Raw genomic sequence first — 22,876 nt, 5'->3', positions numbered from 1 at the left:
TAGTCTTCTATGAAACCCATTAGACTACACAATATTGATGGAAATTAACTGCAGTAATTGTACAGGTTAAGTTTTTTTTTTCCTAAGGCAGACATTGTAGACACCGACAATTTAATGACTGCCTTTGAAGCATGTGATCTTTACAATTTATTAGCAACATTTATAATATCTCTATATCTGTATACAGTGCTTAACAATTGTATTACACCGCCTGTCTGTTTGTCTCAAAGAATATCCAGCATTGTTAAGTGCTTTGTGCAGATTTCCTTTTCAGAAGGTTCTCGATATTTCATCATTTTGCAGGAGTGAGAAATGTCAAATTTGCGTTTTTATAACCAAATTTAAGATCTTTGCACACTGTTGTCCATAATATCCATATGCATTTGTTTTCCTTATTCGTTATCCTTCAAATTTGTCACGCACACAAATAAATTGATCATATTAATTTATCCATGCATGCAATTTATCGATGCATATTAATTTCTTTTTTTCTTTGTGGTTGTATTTATAGTAGAGGGGCAGTGGTTGGACTGGGCGGCCTGGTCTCAGTGCTCTGTTTCCTGTGGTTCCGGCACTCAGCAGAGACAGCGGCGATGCAGTGTGTCGGTACATGGCTGGGCAGAGTGCAAAGGCCCGCATGCGGAAACTCGCGAATGCACCAACCCATCTTGCGGGGGTAAGTCACCCAAATGCACACACACACACACACACACACACACTGTAGTGACGAGCGCTAGATGTTAAACTGACAGTTTACATTCGCAGCTGCAATGTGTTTCCTGTCATGGTGTAATTAATTGGCATTAATGTTCTGAATTGTCTACGGTACAAAACAAGGGAGGGTTTGAGCTGCCCTGCGTAACTTGATTCACTGATATACTGCTGTGTTAGCATATGCCGGTTAGCACCCCTGATAGTAATTAATATGAGGGTATTAGCCTCATGCAGGTGCATTATGAGCAGAAAGCAGCATAACATGTTTTATTAATTTGCTGGATGATCATTTATATTTACTTTCAGAAGACATTTGCATCTGTTGGAGATACCTTTACCTCGAGTTTATGTTTTCCTCTCCCTCCCTTTTTTTGTGCAGGTGGAGGTAACTGGGGAGCTTGGAATCACTGGAGTCTTTGCTCCAAAACGTGCGATTCCGGTTGGCAGCGGCGTTTCCGGATGTGTGAAGGCACAGGGATCCAGGGTCACCCATGTGATGGCTCCGGGGAGGAAGTGCGTGCCTGCAATGACAAGAAGTGCCCAGGTGTGTCTCCATATGTTGTGCTCATACTTTTTTCATTTATTTTTATGTTTATGCTTATCCTCCACCTGGCAGCCGAAACCACCTTTACTGGTCCCCAACATTATTTGGGGGTGGGGTTGGGAATAACTGGAAAAAAAGGCTGGTTTAAGGATATTTTTCCAGCTGTGATTCACTTACTCTTCAACTTCAAAGTATTCAAGCAGACTCATTTTTCTGACTTTCCTTTTCCTCCAATCTTCCTGTAGGCCTCTCTCCTACTGACTCACACATTTCTTGCTCTCTATTTTAAACACTCCTTGTAGTCTTTTGTATCCATTCCTCCTCCTTGTGTCTCAATTGAGACCAGTCACTCTTGACAGAAGGGAATTGTTCAAAAAGCTGGTCTGTGTTATTTGTCAGCATGTCAGGCATAGCAGCAAACAGCAGATTTTAACAGGCACGTCTCTGACTACAGCTTTGGGAGGCTATGGATTAAATAAATGTCAGACATTGCTGCACAGCTTATATCGTGCACGAGGCGTTGATGGCGCTAGAAACTTGATGACAGGAAACCTGTCTGATACGTTTTTTTAGTATTTTGTTTTAATAAGAAGGGGAAGGTTTTTGCCCAGTCCCTTCTGTGCTGTATCTAACTTATAGTTTGTTCTGCAAGGAGAATGAAACTTCAGAGAGTCCTTGTGAGAGTAGAAACAACTGGAATATATTTTGTATAATGTGTATCATTATGAAGATGACTTTTAGTCTGTCTTATAGACCTCACAAAATCACTATGGGCAGTTTCCCTGACAGGGATTAGACTAGTCCTAGACTAAAATAAATGTCAGAGCTGTCCAAACTGACATTGACCCAATGCTGGATGTAGACTATAGATGACTTCAAAGCCATATACATTGATTAAAAGGCAAACTACTACTACTACTACTACTACTACTACTACAGTACTACTGTCTACTCTTATTTTTATATGCAGCATCTCATGAAATCTGTAAAGACGAGTACCAAGTATCCATGACGTGGAAGAGAGCATCAGCTGGAGAGACTGTATACAACAAGTGTCCATCAAATGCCACTGGTAAGTCATTCCACTATATCCATGTATTACTCGCAACATGCGGGACAGTCATTTTGCAGGAGTGAGAAATGTCAACCAGCCGACCCCAGCCCGACAATGCCTGCAATTTTTTCAACCCGACCTGACCCGAGACCAATATCAATCACTTTTAAGCTCTCTCTGACGCGCGCTGTTTATGCTACACACGCAAACACACACACACACAATGAGGAGAGACGCTAAAATAAGCCTGAGTCTGACCTGAGCCCGGTCTGTAAAAAAAAACGTCCCGAGCCCGGCCCAAATGGGCTTAGCCTGTCCCTGTCGGGCCCCGACGGGCTTGCAGGGCTCTACTCCACAGCGGGCTGTCTTGCAGTGTTGCCAGGTCCTCGTCTTTTTTGTACGTACATACAGGTTTTACGCTTAACCGTTTATGGCTTTTGGCTTATGAAGCGATCAAGTTTTTGATGTTATTAAAATGTGAAGGTGCCAATAATTAGATTTTTGAGGTTAAAGCATTTGGATTTGTTTCTGTTTATTATTGGATTTTTCTTGTTCGCTGTTTTTTTAGTGCAAGATCTGGCAACACTAGTCAGCAAACACTCGTGCCTCTGTCATTTTCTGCACCACACATACAGAAGTCTTTTTTCCCTTCTAGGATTTTTTTTGTTGTTGTTCAGAAGAGAGACCTGTCATGTCCATGATGTTTAAACACTTTATTAACTACTAGTTGTTCAGTTCGGTTATGTACACACTATGCAGAGTTTCTGTAAATGTGGTTGTCCCGCATTTTGTGGGAGTTAATTCGGATGTAGAATGCGGTTGTCAATACCTTAAATTACTGAACTGTGTGTGTACAGAACAAGTTTAAGCATTAAAAGGTGAACTGTTTTATATGAATTAATATGCAGTGTGTACGAGACCTTTATCTCTGTCTATGGCTAAACTGATCTCTGAAACAAATACCTTGTCGAAAATAAAATGTTTTGGTTTGGTTCAGATAAGAGGAGACGACGAACATGGAGTGGAAAGGTTTGGCAGCCAGGCAAGAATTTAAGGACCTGTAGCTAACATTGTATACATTAATGCTCAGTGTAAAGCTTAGTGTAATAGTTAAAGGAATAGTCTACTCATTTTCAATATTAAAATATGTTATTACCTTAACTAAGAACTGTTGATACATCCCTCTATCATCTGTGTGCGAGCACGTAAGCGCTGGAGCGCGCTGCGACGCTACGATAGCATTTAACTTAGCCCCATTCATTCAATGGTACCATTTAGAGATAAAGTTAGAAGTGACCAAACACATCAACGTTTTTCCTATTTAAGACGAGTAGTTATACGAGCAAGTTTGGTGGTACAAAATAAAACATAGCGCTTTTCTAAGCGGATTTAAAAGAGGAACTACATTTTATGGCGCAACAGCACCCTTGGGAGCACTTCGACTCTGCGCAGTAACACCCTCCCTCTCCCATTATGAGAGTGAGAAGGGGAGCGGACTTTTCAGGCGATTCAAAGTACTCCCAAAAGTGCTATTACGCCATAAAATATAGTTCCTCTTTTAAATCCGCTTAGAAAAGCGCTATGTTTTATTTTGTACCACCAAACTTGCTCGTATAACTACTCGTCTTAAATAGGAAAAACGTTGATGTGTTTGGTCACTTCTAACTTTATCTCTAAATGGTACCATTGAATGAATGGGGCTAAGCTAAATGCTATCGTAGCGTCGCAGCGCGCTCCAGCGCTTACGTGCACACACACAGATGATAGAGGGATGATTCAACAGTTCTTAGTTAAGGTAATAACATATTTTAATATTGAAAATGAGTAGACTATTCCTTTAACACGCTTTAGATATGATATATGAACGAAGGAAATTTATTTATCTTGTTATCAGAAAAAAAACTACTACTGTACAGAGCCGGATTAACCCAAAGGCAAACTAGGCACATGCCTAGGGCCCGATTGGCGGGATGGGGCCCAGACAGAGGGGGATTTTTTTTTTTTTTTTTACAAATGTCCCATCTACAATTTCGCCGCTGTCGGGCGGGATCCCCGTATCTCCAAAACCATTATTTTTCAGGAAATTAAAAAAACGCCGTATTTTTTTAAGTTATTAAACATTATTTCAATTAAAGACGAGCTTTATGGCTCGGGAACAGAGAGATACGAACTTATGCTCTCATTGATAAAATGGTACGGACACAGACGTCGCCGCTGCCAGCAGTGTTCAACAAATACTGCGGTCACATTGAGCCTTAAAGACGATGCTTCAATAGTTAACCAAAGCTGACTGAAGTTTACATAACTAAACTCGATTTTAAAGGTTTACGATCTTAAGTGATGCAATACAAAACACGATGAGCGGACTGCTGTCTAATAAGTGGAAATGAATCTGCTCGCAAACTTACCTTCGTGGCTCACGGGCTTCCTTCTGCACAGAAGCATTACAGCTATCGAGTTTTAATAAATGTACTTAAACCTAACTATTTTCACTTGTTAGTGCCTAACAAACAGAAGTATTATATTAATTAAACAGCCATTTTATCTCCAATAAATAAAACATTTACTTATATAAAACATTTACTTAAAATAATTTAATGGTGTTATGCAAAACATTCAATTTAATTCAAAATTGAATTCAATAAAAACATTGCTGCTTGTGTTTTACATGCACAAAATAATTTAATGGTGGTATCCAAAACATTCAATTTAATTACAGTATTATATTAGATACATTTTAAAACTTCAATGCATGTATGATAAGCCTAGTAATACGTAAATATTTAAAATACATCAATAACTGATATCATAGGTTAACACAGATAAAATCATAGTTAAGTCTTTCTTTATTAAGCCCATTACTGAGTGTATTTGTGTTTGTGAGTTTATGACTGTTGTTGTCTGAGGTGGTGACTCGGATGGGGACGCCAGTCATCAGAATGGTTGATTTTCAAGTTCATCGTTCCACTCTGTACCTGACAGAGTTCCTTTAAGGACACAGACATGGTTGCTGCAAAAAATAAATAAATAAAGGACAAACGATCATTTCCCTACGTTATATAAGGCATGTTTGCGTATAATAACGAGGCAAAAAAAAACAGCTCCTTGCATAATAATTCATGACTGCAATGGCAGTCAACTAGCGGGGTCAAGATTTTTTTTCTTTAAGCCCCACAAAAATCACGTTAGATACCAAACATGATAACAAAACCAATGGATAGTGGCTAACTAAGTCAAATGCAAGCAATATGTGCTTTAAATTCACTTCACAAACGTGAATAGCGTAAAGAGAAATCTAGCAGCCTCAGAAACGATACATTAGAGTTTAGCACTACCATTACTTTGAGATAAAACTGTTATACATAATATAAAAACTGTTATTATATAATTCATATAACTGAAACATAAATAACCAGTGTTTTGAGAACATTTACCTCAGTGGACGTGTTGCTCGACGAGGATTTCGTTGCGATTCTCAATCTTGAAGAGAAATATGCAGCGAAGCTCTCCCGCGGATTACTGACACCTATTGGTTATTTACTTGTACTACTGCCTTAACAATGACACTCCCAATGGATAAGGTGAGGATAATTTAATAGCATTTAATAGAGCCGTGTAATGACGTATAAATAATAAATTTAGCAAAAAATTGTCTGATAGACTGGTTAATATACAACACATGACTTAATTTGGTATACAAACAACCAATTTGTAAGCAAAGACTAGGCTATGTAAAATGTGAATTCACTTTTATTAGTAACTTTGGTAAGTTTCAGATTTCAATTCATAAATAACCTCGATGGGGGGGGGGGGGCAAAAAATGCAGCCTGCCTAGTGTAGTCCATTTATTTAATCCGGCTCTGCTACTGTATACTCTGTTAAAGTTGAGCTTACAAGTGAACAGTGTTAAAAAGGTATAAAAACACAACTTTATTTAACCTAAAATTATCCTATTTATTAATTAATGTAATGGGTGGAATAACCTTGTTTTCAGGTTCAAACCTAATAGCAATCTTTCCTTGAACATCATTGCATAATGTAAGTAACTCCAGCTGTCCTGTCCCTTTAAAAATAAACTTCTCCATGTCACTTTGGATGAAATCATCAGTTAAATTAGTAGTAAATTAAGTCTGCTCCCGAAAAGTTAATGATCTCAGCTTGATTCGCTTCAGAGTATACTGCTATGACTACATCACATAAAAGAGAAAGTAAAATCTAATATTGTTTAGATAACAGCTATGGATGCCATATATAATACGAGCAAGTCTATTTGTTTTGTCCTCTCACTGTGAAATACAACTTTATTAGAGGATTTTATGATGAGTTAAACCGCATTATAAAACTCCATCAGAGACGCAATCACTCATTTTCTAAAACTAACATCACACAACAGGCTCACGATTCCACTCAAAATAAGTTGGTTTACACGCAATTAATCAGCGTTCAGTTTTTAAGCCCATTGGGATGAATTAGTGGTGTATGAGAGGAAACTTAATGAGGATGTTTACAGCCCAATACGTGCCTCCACCGAAAGTTAATATAACGCTGCAATGGTATCTAAAGACTCAATATACTGTTTACGTTGAATGGAAAGACAAAAGATGAAATGTCACACATTACCGCAGAGTGTATACTGGGCACAAGGCCCAAATAATCTTTTTCTTTGGCAGCTTGTTGTTTGTATCTCAGACATATTGTCATGCTGTGCATCGTAATCTTCTTCTATGTACCATGAATGTTATGCACATACTGAATTGCACAACAGTTTGTAAGCCTCCTTTGTCTGATATGAAAATGTTTAGGGAAATATATACATGTATGTCCTCTGAATCCTCTCTACAATAATAGTTACAAGTAAAGAAAGACACTTGAAACGCACTGTGTTTTTACCTAATAAAAACAGAAAGGCTTAATAAATGATGTCTTTGAAGTGGAGGCGCAGAGCAGTGTTGAATGAGGTCAACGCCGAGCTCTAATCTATTTCAACTCCACATTCCCGCCCAAACACTCACAAACAAACTAAACCCTGAAGAAAAACACATTTCTATGGAGACTCTGTATGGTTTTAGCTTTGTTTCTGTATCTGCCTCCATGTGCATTTTCAAGTTTGTTGTTTTCCCAGCGATAAACAACTGGGGTACGGCAACGGTCAAATCTTTTTAACCTAATGATGCAAGTGACAGTAACTTTAAGCAAAATTGAGAGTTTGGAGCTGTGTAAAATTGCATGCTCAAAACAGACATTATCCCCAGACATCATCATATACCACATCTCGCTGAAGTCTTTTATAAAAGCATTTGAGCATCAGAGAGTCCATGCCTGTCAAATGTTGACATTATGTTATTGCCTGTGCGCAACAGTGATAATGATCTCTTTTCTTCTCTTCTCTCTGTGAAGGATCTGCTAGTCGTCGTTGTTTGCTGGACGTTAATGGAGTTGCTTACTGGGGTCCTCCGAGCTTCGCCCGATGTGTCTCACTCGAATATAGATATTTACATTTATCTGTAAGTGACTCTGTATTCAAGCATCAAAAAACTGCTTGTCTCACAGCTTTCCTACTGATTCTGGAAGTTTTAGGAATGATAAAGATAAAATGTGTAAAGATTTTGGTTAAGATTCCAGTTCAGCAATGATTCTATAAGAAATTTGTCTTAGAAAATATGTGACCCAGCTTGTGAAAATCCAGCTAACATCATTTTTTGTGATTTACTGTTTCTACATAAAATCATCCTACATAATGTAAAGGACGCTCTGTGAGAGAAAACCTTAAAGGCGGAGTCCATGATGTTTGAAAGCCAATGTTGATATTTGAAATCACCTAAACAAACACGCCCCTACCCCAATAGAATCTGGACCTTCTGTTGATAGACCCGCCCCACACATACGCAACCCAGCATTTGATTTGATTTGATTGGCTATAAGTGTGTTTTGGTAGTCGGCCCGTCTCCTTTTCCAACGTGTTTTTCAAACATTGTGGACTCCGCCTTTAATACCTTTAAAGGGAAATGCCTTTTTTTTAAAAAATATGCTCATTTTCCAGCTCCCCTAGAGTTAAACATTTGATTTTTACTAGGGATGCACCGATAGGATTTTTTGGGGCCGATACCGATTTAAAAAGACAACCTCTGGCCGATACCGATATTAAACACTTGTATACAATACTATACAGTTGGTCTATTAGCTAGTTTATTTCTGCATCAAATTATTTTTACTGAGCATGGATTGGATCTAATTAACATTCAACTGACCAACATAAAAAGAGAGGCACAAATTAAGCTAAAACAAAATAATAAGACAGCACGACAACCTTCAAAGGTGGTTTTTGCTATTCAGCATTTATTTTATTAACAATATTAACTCATTTTTTACATATAATGGATTTTTTTATTCAGTTAGTTAATAAACAATCGGTATCGGCCTTTCTCGTGCTATTGCCGATATGCCGATGGTTTCAAATTCATCAAAAATCGGCCGATAAATATCGGCGGCCGATACATCGGTGCATCACTAATTTTTACTATTTTGGAATCCATTCAGCCGATCTCCGGGTCCGGCGCTAGCACTTTTAGCATAGCTTAGCATAATCCATTGAATCTGATAAGACCATTAGCATTGCGCAAAAAAATAACCAAAGAGTTTCGATATTTTTCCTATTTAAAACTTTAAAACTCTTCTGTAGTTACATCGTGTACTAAGACCGACAGAAAATTAAAAGTTGCGATTTTATAGGCAAATATGGCTAGGAGAACTACTCTCAAACTGGCGTAATAATCAAGGATCCTAACGATCTAATCAGATTCAATGGATTATGCTAAGCTATGCTAAAAGTGCTAGCGCCAGACCTGGAGATCAGCTAAATGGATTCCAAAACGGTAAGAATCAAATGTTTAACTCTAGGGGAGCTGGAAAATTTGCATATTTTCAAAAATAGTGGAATGTCCTTTAAATATTGACTGAGTTGGGCCATGCCAAAGATTAAAATTATTGTAAAAAAATAATGATTGAAATCAAACTTTGAGGATCCTGATTGACTGGTACTGAACTCATATTTGAGCATAATAATAGCATCTGTATATTAGTTTTACCTGTCACAGTAATTTCTTCATGCTTTAAAACTGCTTGAATGTAACTCTACCCCCTTGCCTCATTTAGCAAACACTGATTTATGAATATGCAAATTTGTCCCCGCCTCTGTTCAACCGCACAGCTCAAACTATAAATATGAATATGCACCTCCTCTCCCCATCTCCTCTCTATCGCACCGCCTCTGACCATAGATATATATGTAAATAGATGTTACTCTCAGCAGTTTCAGAAACAACTGCTAAGTCTGATTTTACACAATGCATATGTGAACTTGCAATTCCTCGGTAATGTTACTTAGCAATGGTGTTGAATTTGCACATAATTTGTCTTTTAATTTAAATTAAAAACACCACATAGGCATATAAAAATAAATACCTGCTTTTCATCACAGGTGGACTTTACCATAATGTGACAGTAGATAAATTAGCATATTACACAGCTCGTTGGGTACTTGATTCTGATTTGTCAGTCATAACATACCAAGGTAATCTCCAATTACAACCATTAACTCTTTCCCCGCCATTGACAAGTTATTTAGTCAATTAAGAGAAAACATTTCCCTGCCAATGACGCTTTTTACGTTAATATGTAATTCCGCTATTATCCACTTACCCAATTTATAAACAACTGAAGCAAAAACTAATTTAACAAAATGTTTAACTCTGTGTATGTTTTTAATCGGATCTTACAAAATTCCTTTACAAAAATGCAATTATTTCAGCTTTTTGTTCAAAATTTTTTATTTTTGAAGAAACCTACCCATTTTGTGTGTTTGTTTGAAAGAAGAGGGTCTGTTCTTGTATTTGATATATTTGTATATTTATATATTTATAGAAGGAAATTTTCCTGAAAGGCATTTTGTGAAACTTGTGAAAATCACAAAAAAAAAGGTTGACGGGCAACTTTTTTTAAAAGGCTGGCGGGGAATGAGTTAAAAGTGACAGCACACTGCTGAAACATAAGCAAAATACCTTCATACTGCCAAAATATTTCAAATCAATATTTCATGTTTAAAGGCTCTCTAAGCGAATAATGTGCGACGTCACTTCCTGTTGATGTTTAAACTGTTATCAAACAAACGAAGAGTAGCTAACGCCTCCCCCTCCCTCTCCCGTCCGTGCTTTCATGAACGCGCCCAACCCCCACCCCCAAATCCTTCTTGTCGTTTATTGGCTGGAACACTTTGTTATTGTTTCTGTTTGTAGGTTTGGCCACTTGTTGATATTGCCGTTTGTCGAGCCTGAGCTGTCTACAGAGATCGCGTTTTTTTACAGTTTGATCAGCGGACAGGCAGCAAGCAGATAGTGAGGAGATGTTTGCTGTATGTAACAAAAAATGTTTTATGGTCTAAAACGCGTCAATTCGCTTAGAGCACCTTTAATTACTTGTGGCAATTAGCCATGTAGTTAGCAGTATAGTGTACTTCCAGACGGTTGTTATCGCAAAACAAACTTAGTCTTAACGGGATCGCACACCGGCCAAGCAGCTCAGCGCTGCGCCATTCTAAAAAAATCGAACACATTGTTTTCTATGAGTATACGCACACAGGCGCCGCCCAGCTGTGAGTCAGGAAGTTGCTCAAATCCCTGTCGCGCCACACAGTGCCACTCACATAGTTTACCATTAAATAACATCATATTTGTCCCAAATCATTAATGATTAACATTGGCTGCTAACGTATATTTTGCATTTTGAAGTAGCCGCTATCTGACGAAGCTCGCGCTATTTAATGTGCACATCCGGTTTACAATACCTCTGAGTTGTCCTAGACGCGACTCGATGCGGCGCAACGCTGAGCTTCGCGGTTGGTGTGCGACCCCCTTTAGTCTTTCTGTCTTGACTCAACTAAAACTTTCTTTTCCCATAGCACTGCATATTTAGTAGTGGTGCAGAAAACTAATTTTTTTATCCAAAGCAATGAATGAATCCAGATGCTCAAGAACCAGATGAAATTATTTGATAACAGTATTTTTAACAAGTGAAACCTGGTTCTAAGTAGGATGATAATAACTATTAACTGTACTTTTAAACTTTTACAGGCCTTTACAGTATGTGATCTTTGTAATTGCTCAGCCATGATCTTTGCCCTTGAGTTCAGCATTCAGAGTGGGTTTTAATTCTGCAAGTCAGTTAAGGCGTTTTGTGATGGGGTTGATTGCGTTGTTAACCTGTCCACTAACCCTTTATTATAATCAGACAATGCTTAAATAGCTTTGATTGCCATTGTCTGCCACCTCCTGTATCCGCAGTACTGTCATTAGACCATCAGTGATTCTGCTGCTGGCTGACGTTTAACCGTAAACTTTAGTTAATTCACAACTTTATTATGCTCACAGTTTGGTTAGATAGGAAGTAGATTAAGGCAGCTGTCAATACTTTTAGACTGCTTTTGCTTTTCTTCAAACTTGGATCGATGTTGTTTCAGCATCAAAGCAGATTTTGTGTGTTTGTGTGCTTACGTTTCTGGTCTACCGTTTGGTCTACATTGAAACTTGTTTATTTATTCTCTTTATGAGCTTGTTTATGTCTTAGGTTTGTTTTAAGTGCGTAAAATCAAAGTCTATTAGTTCATTTGATGTGTATAACCTGTTACCCCCCGTTTCAATTTGGTGTTTGGAGTTTATCTCCCTGTGTTTACTTATTGCAGCCAGGATTTATCTGTGTGCTTATGCGCTTATTTTAATCAGAGTTTATTTATTGGCGTTTGTCAGTGTATATAACCTGTGTTTCTCTTTCCATGTAGTTGCGAGAACATCTTGCGAAGGGTCGGAGGGCCCTGGCAGGGGAGGGCATGTCTCAGATCGTGAGGAGTCTCCTGGAGTTAATGTCCCGTAAGGATTATTATAGCGGTGACCTCTTATTCTCCGTGGAGATTCTCCGAAATGTGACGGACACCTTCAAGCGAGCAACCTACATCCCAGCTCCTGACGACGTGCAGGTGTGTATCTGTGAATGCCTGTGTGCATATATATATATACTTTATACATATATATATATATATATATATATATATATATATATATATATATATATATATATATATATATATATATATATATATATATATATATATATATATATATATATATATATATATATATATGTATGAAGAGTCTGGTTCCAAAACGCAATAAATCCATTTTGACAAATTTCGGTAAAAACGTGTTCCCTTTCAGTCGGTCACTACGACGTCACGTCGTGACCGACGAACTGGGAGCCCGCCCAGAGAGACCAATCTGCTTCGAATACTACTAAAACGCCAATGAACTTGGCATTGAGATATTTGCATAATGCTGGCGCCGCCCCGCCAGGTGCGTATATAAGACACACGTGCAAATAGGGAAATCAGCTTTTTATCGCTTCGAAAGCCGGCAGTATCTGCTACTGAGAAGCTACTTCACTCTGTTGGGATCGATTGCGGAAGTTGGTTGGACTGGCAGTACCACAGCGGACGCCTCGCAGTATTCCACAGGCTCTGCATCTTTTTTGTTTGTTTGAGTTTAGTGTGTGCGTTGCCTTCCCTGTGCGCATCATCAACTGAGCATCTGAGTGAATTTCCCTAAAAGAGTGATACGAGAGAGCTTTGTGCCTTGTTAAAGGCAGCCACTCTCTCGTATATCCGGACATTAGCGTCCTTTTCAGGATGGCTTTTCGTCCGTGCGATCTGGGATGCGGGAAGTATATGGGTCCGAAGGACGGTCACGAGCGTTGTCTTTCGTGCTTGGGCATCGAGCACGCTGAGGCAGCGTTCGCTGGGGGTAAGTGTTCTCACTGCGAGAACATGTCCCTTGTGGATTTGCGGAGACGGTTGTCTTTCCTCCGGGAAAAACGCAACCCACGTCCGACGAGCTCTGATCGCCGCCACGGTGCGGCTGTGAAGCTCTCGAAGGATGATCTCCGCATCACTGTGCTGAACCGGGCAGGGGATTCGTCCTCTGCCTCTCAGCCTCCTCATCCACAGCCGGTTGATGCGCCGATGGAAACTTCAGAGTCGTGTTCTACGATGTCTGTTGGATCTGTCGTGCCTCCCTCCGGGTCCACGGAGACCGCAGCATCCGAGGGTGGGCCCTCTACCTCTGAGGATCTGGATGTCCTCCCCCCTTCCGGAAGGGTCGTGACGCCGGATTTCGATCCAGAGATGGTGGCCGTGCTCTCTCGAGCGGCGGAGACCGTCGGGTTGGAGTGGGTTCACCCCCCACAGCCCGAACCGTCCCGCCTGGATGATTGGTTCTTTGGAGCTGCCCGGGTTTCACAACCCTCTCCGCCGGTACCTTTCTTCCCCGAGGTGCACGAGGAGCTGACCAGGACCTGGAGGTCGCCGTATTCTACCCGTTTACGGCCGTTTCAGCCCTCCCCCCTCACCTCCCTCACCGATGGAGCCGCTAAGGGCTATACGGGAATCCCCCCCGTGGAGCGGGCGGTTGTGATGCAATTGTGTCCGGCCACCGCTTCCACCTGGAAGGATCGCCCAGCCCTCCCCTCCCGTGCTTGCAGACAGTCTTCCGGTCTAACGGGGGCTGCCTATCATGCATGTGGAGAGGCGGCTTCAGCCCTGCACGCTATGGCGTTGCTGCAGGTCCACCAGGCCAAGGCCTTGAGAGATCTGCACGAGGGAGGACACGACTCGCCTGTGCTTTCGGAGCTCCGGGCCGCTACGGATCTGGCCCTCCGTGCTACGAAGGTCACGGCACAGGCGATCGGTCGTGCGATGTCCACGATGGTGGTCCAGGAACGCCATCTGTGGCTTTGTCTGGCCGACATGTCGGATGCAGAGAAGAACAAGTTCTTGGATGCGCCCGTGTCCCAGGCAGGCCTGTTCGGCGAGTCGGTGGAGTCGTTTGCCCAGCAGTTCTCCGCCGCCCAGAAGCAGACGGAAGCGATCGCTCAGATCATGCCCCGGCGCAAGCGACCTGCATCTCGCCCCCCAGCGCCGGCGGCCCCGTCTGCTCCTCGCCGAGGGCGCCCTCCGGCGGCTGCCTCCGCCCCCCCCGCTAGAACGTCTTCTAGACCACGGAGAGGGAACAGCCGTCGGCAGCCCGCCCCGCCCGCACCACCCGCTTCCCGTGGCAAACGGAAATCGAAGCGGCCCGGAGACGGGCGACCTGGAGGTGGATGGGCTCACTCTAAGGGCGACGGTGACGGCACCGCTCCTTCCACCGGTAGAGGGCCGGGTGGAAAATCTTTTGTTTCGTTTTGTTTCTGTTCCGCCGGCTTCTCAGCCGGCACCCACAAAACCACAAAAAGAGTGCATTCCTATTCCTTCTCCAGGTCTCCAGAGGATCGAGAGAGATGTGAGCGGGCAGTCAGATGCTCTTCCTCCCTCTCCTCTGTCGCCAGTGGGTGTTCTGAGGAGTTCGAGCTCTCCCCTTCGGAGACCGGACCACCAGCAACCCCTTCGGAGTCTGCGTCCTCAGCTGAGGAGACCGGACGACCGTTTACCTCAGCGGGCTCAGGTCAGTGTCACACACACACATACTGTAGATGCTTATGCTGTCACGGCAGACGCACCGGCAGTCCCGCCTGTCCCGCCTCGCTGCCCCGCCGCGGGTACACCGGTAGTGCCGTTAATTCCTCTCGTACGGTCCCTGGGGGCTTGGCTTCAGCTTCCCAGTCCGTCTCGTTGGGTTTTACGCACGATCCGCCTCGGTTACGAAATTCAATTCAATCGGCACACTCCCAAATTTGCGGGCATACGTTTCACCACGGTGAAAGCGTCCGTTGCACATGTACTGCGTGCAGAGGTCGAAGTCCTGCTGGCGAAGGACGCGATCGAGCCGATCCCTCTTACCGAGATGAGATCGGGTTTTTACAGCCCGTATTTCATAGTACCCAAGAAAGGCGGCGGGTTACGACCGATTTTGGATTTGCGTGTCCTGAACAAATCTCTTCAGAAGAGGTCTTTCAGGATGATTACACCGAAACAAATTTTCAGTGCAATACGCCCCCAAGATTGGTTTGCAGCGATAGACCTGAAAGACGCGTACTTTCATGTGTCCATTCTCCCTCGTCACCGACCGTTTCTCCGGTTTGCGTTCGAGGGGCGGGCATATCAATACAAAGTACTACCGTTCGGGCTGTCTCTCTCTCCCCGTGTGTTCACGAAAGTGGTAGAGGCGGCGTTAAAGCCCCTCAGAGAGAGCGGTGTTCGCATTCTGGCTTACCTCGACGATTGGCTTATAATAGCGCATTCTCGGCGGACGCTGTGCGAACACAGAGATCTAACACTTCAACATCTCGCCCGTTTGGGTCTTCGGGTCAACTGGGAAAAGAGCAAACTTTGCCCCACGCAGAGGATCTCTTTTCTCGGTATGGAACTGGACTCGATCGATTTATCGGCGCGTTTAACAGAAGAGCGCGTCCAATCAATTCTGACTTGCCTCGGTTCATTCCGAGGGAAGAATGCGGTCCCTCTGAAACAATTTCAGAGACTCCTGGGGCGTATGGCAGCAGCAGCGGCCGTGACACCGCTCGGGCTGCTCCATATGAGACCGCTTCAGCGTTGGCTTCACGATCGAGTCCCGAGGAGAGCGTGGCGCGCTGGCATCCATCGTGTAACCATTACACCTGCGTGTCGCCTAACATTCCCCCCGTGGTCAGACCCCGCGTTTCTCAGGGCCGGCGTGTCCATGAGACAGGTCTCCCGGCATGCTGTTGTGCATACAGATGCCTCCGACACGGGCTGGGGAGCCACAAACGACGAGCTCACGGCTTCGGGGGTGTGGACAGCACCCCAGTTGCATTGGCATATCAATTGCCGCGAGTTATGGGCAGTATATCTGGGACTCGTACGCTTCGCTCAGGAGCTGCGAGGGAAGGATGTACTAGTGCGCTCAGACAACACTGCGACCGTAGCGTATATCAACCGTCAAGGCGGTTTGCGCTCTCGTCACCTGTCGCATCTCGCTCGTCATCTCCTCCTTTGGAGTCAGAAGCATCTGAGGTCCCTTCGTGCCATTTACATACCGGGCTCGCTCAATACAGCGGCAGACGCGCTTTCCCGAGCAGCGCGCCCCGGCGAATGGCGACTCCACCCCCAGACGGTCCAGCTGATTTGGAGGAAATTCGGTCGAGCGCAGATAGACCTATTTGCGTCACCGAACAATACCCATTGTCGCCTGTTTTATTCACTAACCGAGGGCAGCCTCGGCGTGGATGCGTTGGCACACAGCTGGCCGCGGGGCCTGCGCAAATATGCGTTCCCCCCAGTGAGTTTAATAGCACAGATACTGTGCAAAGTCAGGCAGGACGAGGAGAGCCTTTTAATGATCGCCCCATATTGGACGACCAGGAATTGGTTTCCGGAACTAATGCTCCTCGCGACAGCCCCTCCCTGGCGGATTCCCCTGAGGAAGGACCTTCTTTCTCAGGGAGGGGGCACATTATGGCACCCGCGCCCCGACCTGTGGGATCTCCACGTTTGGTCGTTGAGCGCGCGCAAGGTTTAAGTGATTTACCCCAAGCGGTATCTAACACTATTGACGCGGCACGAGCTCCGTCTACGAGACGGGCTTACGCGTTAAAATGGAACCTTTTCGTCACCTGGTGCTCTTCGCAACGCGAGGACCCCAGAGAATGCCCTATTAACATTGTGCTTTTATATCTTCAAACATAGGTTAGATGGTAGGCTGTCACCGTCCACTATTAAAGTTGATATCGCCGCTATATCTGCGCATCACTCACTTATTAACGGCAGATCAGTGGGCCAGCATGATTTGGTTGTTAGATTCCTGAGAGGCGCTCGCAGGCTAAACCCCTCGCGCCCTCCTTCTATTCCTCCCTGGGACCTGTCCATGGTGCTGAAAGCGCTACAGAGTCCTCCGTTCGAGCCTTTGCAGTCTGCGAGTCTGAAGCTTCTATCCATGAAGGCTCTGACCCTACTAGCATTGGCCTCGGTGAAGAGAATAGGGGATTTACATGCATTCTCTGTTGACGATTCGTGCCTTCAGTTTGGTCCTTCTGTCTCGAGCGTGACCTTGAGACCCAGACCAGGCTACGTGCCCAAAGTTCCCACTACTCCCTTCAGAGATCAAGTGGTGAGCTTGCAAGCATTGCCTTTGGAGCAGGCAAACCCAACCGAGGCTTTGTTGTGCCCCGTACGCGCACTGCGATTCTACGTGGACCGCACGCAAAGCTTCAGGACCTCAGACCAGCTCTTTGTTTTTTATGGTGGCCAGCAGAAAGGGAAAGCTGTCACTAAGCAGAGGATGTCTCATTGGATAGTTGATACTATCGCCCTGGCTTACAATTTGCAGGGCATTCCTTGCCCCTTTAATTTGAGAGCGCACTCCACTCGGAGTGTTGCCTCATCTTGGGCATTAGCTCGTGGTTCCTCGCTAACAGACATTTGTAGAGCTGCTGGTTGGGCGACACCTAATACGTTCATTAGATTCTACAATGTTCGTATCGAGCCTGTATCCTCTCGTGTTCTGTCCTCACCAGGGAGGACACGGAGAGCAGACTCGCAAGTCGGCTTGCAGCCTCCGACTGAGGCTCCAAATTGAGTTTCAGTATGGAAGGCTAACAGAGCAAAAATGCGTAATGGTTTGATTTGCTCCCTCCACTGCCTTGACAGCCTTTGTTGCGGAGCATTGGCTGTCAGCCTTTCACTAGCTGTATTCTTACGAACCTACGTGTTTGGCCAGGGCCCCACATTGTGTCCCAACGGGTTCCTTTGTGAGTATTATTCCGTGGGGTTAATCCTACTAGCCCACGTTTCCCTTAGCAGAGCACTGCTTTGCTTACACAGCCACGGCTGTCATTATACCTCAACTACGGTTAACTTTCGTCCACCATTAGCCCTTAACGGGGCGGTGGCTTCCGCAGCGTCCCTATACCGCTCAGATAGGGCGCTTCCCAGTCGCTGGCACTACTGTGGGTTAAAGGAACATCTAGTGCCCGGCCTTCTGCCTTGAAACCTAATTCTCCTATCCTTAAATGGAACCGGAGGGCTTTAAGCAGACACTGGAAGAGGTCAGCCCCTAGTGGCGTTTTAGTAGGGTTTCCCAATTCGTCGGTCACGACGTGACGTCGTAGTGACCGACTGAAAGGGAACGTCTCGGTTACGGATGTAACCCTCGTTCCCTGAAGGAGGGAACGGAGACGTCACGTCCCGTCGCCACAGGTGCTGCCACCTGCTGTTTAGGCCGGTCACCTTCCGGCTTTCTCAGCGAACAGAAGCTGATTTCCCTATTTGCACGTGTGTCTTATATACGCACCTGGCGGGGCGGCGCCAGCATTATGCAAATATCTCAATGCCAAGTTCATTGGCGTTTTAGTAGTATTCGAAGCAGATTGGTCTCTCTAAGCGAGCTCCCAATTCGTCGGTCACGACGTGACGTCTCCGTTCCCTCCTTCAGGGAACGAGGGTTACATCCGTAACCGAGACGTTTTCTATACCAAGAAAGTGACAAGATGAAAACAACTATTTTCTGTTACAAACTTTCACATAGCATCTTTAGGTTATAAAAACATAAAACATTCAAATCCATAAGTTGATTTTCAAAGATTTATTATAAAAACAAAATGCAATATATCCATGACAAGTTTTTATTCAAAATGTTATAAATCTATTGAATCAATAGCCTATATAAATGTGCATTCATCTTTGCCATGTTATATTCATTTAGTTGACTAGTTGTACACACTAATTAAAAATATAAACATTAATGTTATTAATCAAAACACTTACTTTGTCATATTAAGATCACTGTCATTGCGGTTACTTGACGTCTTCGCTTAACGTCTTTCACAGTGATCAGCTGTAAAATGTTTTTGGTCCTGCTCGATTTTCGTTGACTTTGAGTAAAATAATGTAAAGTTTTCATAAGATCCTCTGGGGTTACTGTGTTAGCATGAGAAGCTTGATGCTGTCGGGAGAACAAGCATCCGTCTCCCGAGTGCCTCTCAGGGAAATTATTAGATGTTGATGGCTTACGTTTCTTTCCCGTCACAGAAAACCATCACAGGTTTATCAATGCACTTAAAGTATTATTTTGTTTTGTTTGTTGATCACAAAGTACAAAGTAGATGAGGAAAACTAGGACTCCATGTACTCAGCGCGCCGCCATGTTTGTTTACATTGCGTGACTGGTGGGCTGTAATATCAGAAATGGATTTATTGCGTTCTGTAAAAAAGGGGGAGTGGCGTTTATCGCATTTTGGGGAAAAAGGAAGAAAAGATGACAGAATAACACGGCGGATATTGGATTTTGCGTAAAATTAAGAATTTACTTTTAACTACTGACCTGATATAATGCTGATTTTGGCAGTAACTCATTTTTTTCAAAAATGGCGTTTATCGCGTTTTGGAACCAAACTCTTCATATATATATATATATATACATATAAAATCAGTATTGTATCAGGGCAGTATTAAAAAGTAAATTCTTCATTTTACGCAAAATTAGATATCCGCCGTGTTATTCTGTCATCTTTTCTCCCTTTTTTTCCAAACCGCGACAAACGCCAGTCCTTCTTATTGCAATTTGCAGAAAAAAAAGAATCAGTTTTTATAATAAATCTTCGAAAATCAAATAATGGATTTGAAATGTTAATGGTATTATAACCTTAAGATGCTATGTGACAGAAAATTATGGTTTTCATCTTGTTTTTTTACCCAAATCACTCAAAATAGTTTTTTTATTTGTAGTTCAATATCTATATTAAAGGTGGAGTGTGTAAATTTTAGCGGCATCTAGTGGTGATGTTGCGAATTGCAACTAACGGCTTAGTCCACTGTTCACCCCTCGCTTTTGAAACACATAGAGAAGCTACGGTAGCCGCCACTGAACAAACATGTCATCGTTGGAGACAACTTAGTAAAAAAGTTTGTCTGTTAAGGGCTTTTGTAGAAAAATGGCGGCCCAAAATGCCGGCTTCCATGTAAGGGCTCTGTGTATGTAGATAAAATCTCTCATTCTAAGGCAATAAACACATAACGGTTCATTATGAAAGGACTTTATACACCCCTGATAATATAGTTTTGTATATTATTTTGCATTTCTCTCAAGAGATCCTTTTAAAAATTACACACTGCACCTTTGATATGCAATGTACAGTAGTTGCCAAAAGCAATATTTTTTGCTTTTAATGCCCCTTTAGGTTATTTTAAACCAAAACACAAAATCTTTAAGGTATTTTATTAACAAACAAGCAAACCACAGCCTAGGGAATCTGGATTTTATTTGAATATACAAAAAAACCAAATCACCATAGACAATTTTAAATAAGTATATATTGACTACAATTTTATCTGTTATTAATATTTGTTGATCCCCTTTTGTGGTGATGTTTTATAGTCACTATGTCTTTATAAACTTTGCAAACTAATGCATATTTAATTAATTATGTAGATAAGGAGCAAAGATGTCAGTTGTTCAGAGTTTTTAAGATTTTTTAAAATATATTTTTAGCTTAGTTAGTCAATCGAATGAATTACCACAGAATAACAGTGTATATAATTTAGTGTCTTAAATGCCCTTATTACATAATTGTTCATGTTTTTTCCAGAAATTTTTCCAGATTGTCAGCTTAATGTTGGACATTGAAAACCTTGAGAAATGGGAAGACGCCCACCAGGTAACACACCCGTTCTCACATCCTGCCCAGATCCAAAAAATCAGAATATCTGTCCAACAAAACAACATTTAGGAGGCGTGTACACCAATGCGTTTAAATGCGACTGAACACAAGGCGGACACCAACTGTGGGCGCTTTGGTTGCTTTGCTACTTCTGTTTTGTCATTGTACGATGCATCGGTTGGATGTTGTGATATTTATCCCACCCCTCCTCCCCTGTGATTTGACGGCCGAGTGAAAAGTGACATTGACGATATGAGCGTTTACCCAAAGTTTAACATTTTTGAACTCTGGACGCTCAGCGCTGAGCACTGAATAACCCACCAGCTGCCGGAGTTTCTTAAAAGGTTGGCGTTTCCAATGAAACAGTTGAAAACATACGCCGGCCACATGCGTAAACGCCTTGGCGTACACACCTCTTAATCTTTTATTCAGTGTTGAGTGCTGTTTTCCCCTCAGAGAAACCAGAGTCATCAAAGCCCAGTCTGATCTCACAGATTAACAACAGATCTAATCAGACTGGCTTTGGGTGTAATGGAGGAAGACTGTGAGGTGTGTTGGGAGAGGGATGTGGTATTAGAGCTGCCTCTTTGCATTAGACCACTCCATTAGACCCTGTTTGACTTTAGATACTGTGAAGTTTCGTCCACTGTGCCTACAGTGTCAACCCAGAGGACTTTTGCATGGTAATAAACTTCTCATCTCAACCCTCCTTGAAACCTTAATTTTCACTTGAAGATCCTCTCATGTCCGGAGGGCTGAACAAACTAGAAATGTTAAATTCTGAGTTAAAAACCTTTTTTAGTAATAGCAAATAACTGGCAAATTAAAGACGGTGATAGGCAAACACTGCCAAGCCATTAGTCCTAATTAAGATAGACTTTTTTAGTGGTGTTTGCCCAACTAAACAAATATCATTATTGATCAAGCTTAGGGTTGGTTATTTGAACAAACCCCCTATTCCTCTTCAGCTTTGGTGCATAACTGGACAGATTTGAAAAAATTCTAGATAAAATCTGCTTTGTTATTATTGCCACAGAGGTCTTTTGCTTCCATAATGCACCTTGCAGCCATTACAGCCCACAAGCTAAAGATTCCGTATAAACATATTATGCTGAGTTAATGCAAATGTAATTCCCCATTGAATAACTATGCAGATTTGTGAATAAGTTTACTTCTTTTTAAAATGTTATGCCTCAAATCTTGCACAGACAAAGATATTCTGTAGTATTATTGCTCACTAATGACCACAGTCTGTAAACCACATGCTCAGGACTCCAGTGAATGTTTATGCATGTATAATATGCCAGCGCCAGGTGTTTAGCTCAGCGTGACTGAGACAGATTTTTGGTGTAACAGCACAGGTGTACAGGCAGATCTTTGACATACTGTACATTCCTCTTTACCTTGCTTGATATAATATTCATCTCCCATAAGTCTGCTGAACTGTTACCCATCTTCCACTAAACTTCAACATGCCTGCGAAGACCTTTGTGAAAGTGAAGTGTATAATATTCATGACCTTAAAGGGACATTCCACCTCCGCAGAATTAAATATTAGATTTTTACCGTTTTGGAATCCATTCAGCTGATCTCCGGGTCTGGCGCTACCACTTTTAGCATAGCTTAGCATAATCCAGTAAATCTGATTAGACCATTAGCATTGCGCTCAAAATTAACCAAAGATTTCAATATTTTTCCTATTTAAAACTTGACCCTTCTGTAGTTACATCATGTACTAAAACCGACAAAAACAAATAAAAGTTGCGATTTTCTAAGCAGATATGGCTAGGAACTATACTCTTATTCTGGCGTAATAATCAAAGACTTTGCTGCTGTAACATGGCTGCAGGAGGTGCAATTATTTTACGCAGCAGCCAAAAATAGTCCCCTACTATCCC

At 42.5% G+C, this 22,876-nt stretch overlaps 1 protein-coding gene and 1 long non-coding RNA gene across 4 annotated transcripts in view; one reads left to right on the top strand and one right to left on the bottom strand.

Moving 5' to 3' along the window:
- adgrb2 (adhesion G protein-coupled receptor B2) overlaps positions 1–22,876 on the top strand; it is a 344,222-nt gene that overhangs the window by 187,454 nt on the left and 133,892 nt on the right. For all 3 annotated transcript variants that reach the window (XM_055220590.2, XM_055220588.2, XM_073858267.1), the window contains 6 exons: positions 512–676; positions 1,094–1,258; positions 2,229–2,330; positions 7,710–7,816; positions 12,142–12,336; positions 20,907–20,975. In XM_055220590.2, coding sequence (XP_055076565.2) covers positions 512–676; positions 1,094–1,258; positions 2,229–2,330; positions 7,710–7,816; positions 12,142–12,336; positions 20,907–20,975 — 803 coding nt within the window. The remainder of the gene's footprint in view (positions 1–511; positions 677–1,093; positions 1,259–2,228; positions 2,331–7,709; positions 7,817–12,141; positions 12,337–20,906; positions 20,976–22,876) is intronic.
- On the bottom strand, positions 4,970–6,144 carry LOC129453478 (uncharacterized). Its single transcript, XR_012359722.1, has 2 exons — positions 5,747–6,144; positions 4,970–5,322 (listed from the first exon to the last, which is right to left on the bottom strand). It is a non-coding gene; the product is annotated as an uncharacterized lncRNA (long non-coding RNA).

This window comes from Misgurnus anguillicaudatus, chromosome 20, assembly GCF_027580225.2.
Source record: "Misgurnus anguillicaudatus chromosome 20, ASM2758022v2, whole genome shotgun sequence".
In the NCBI taxonomy this organism is placed as follows: domain Eukaryota; kingdom Metazoa; phylum Chordata; class Actinopteri; order Cypriniformes; family Cobitidae; genus Misgurnus; species Misgurnus anguillicaudatus.
Note: the sequence above shows the minus strand (reverse complement) of the source record. Positions and strands in the feature narration are given on the sequence as shown.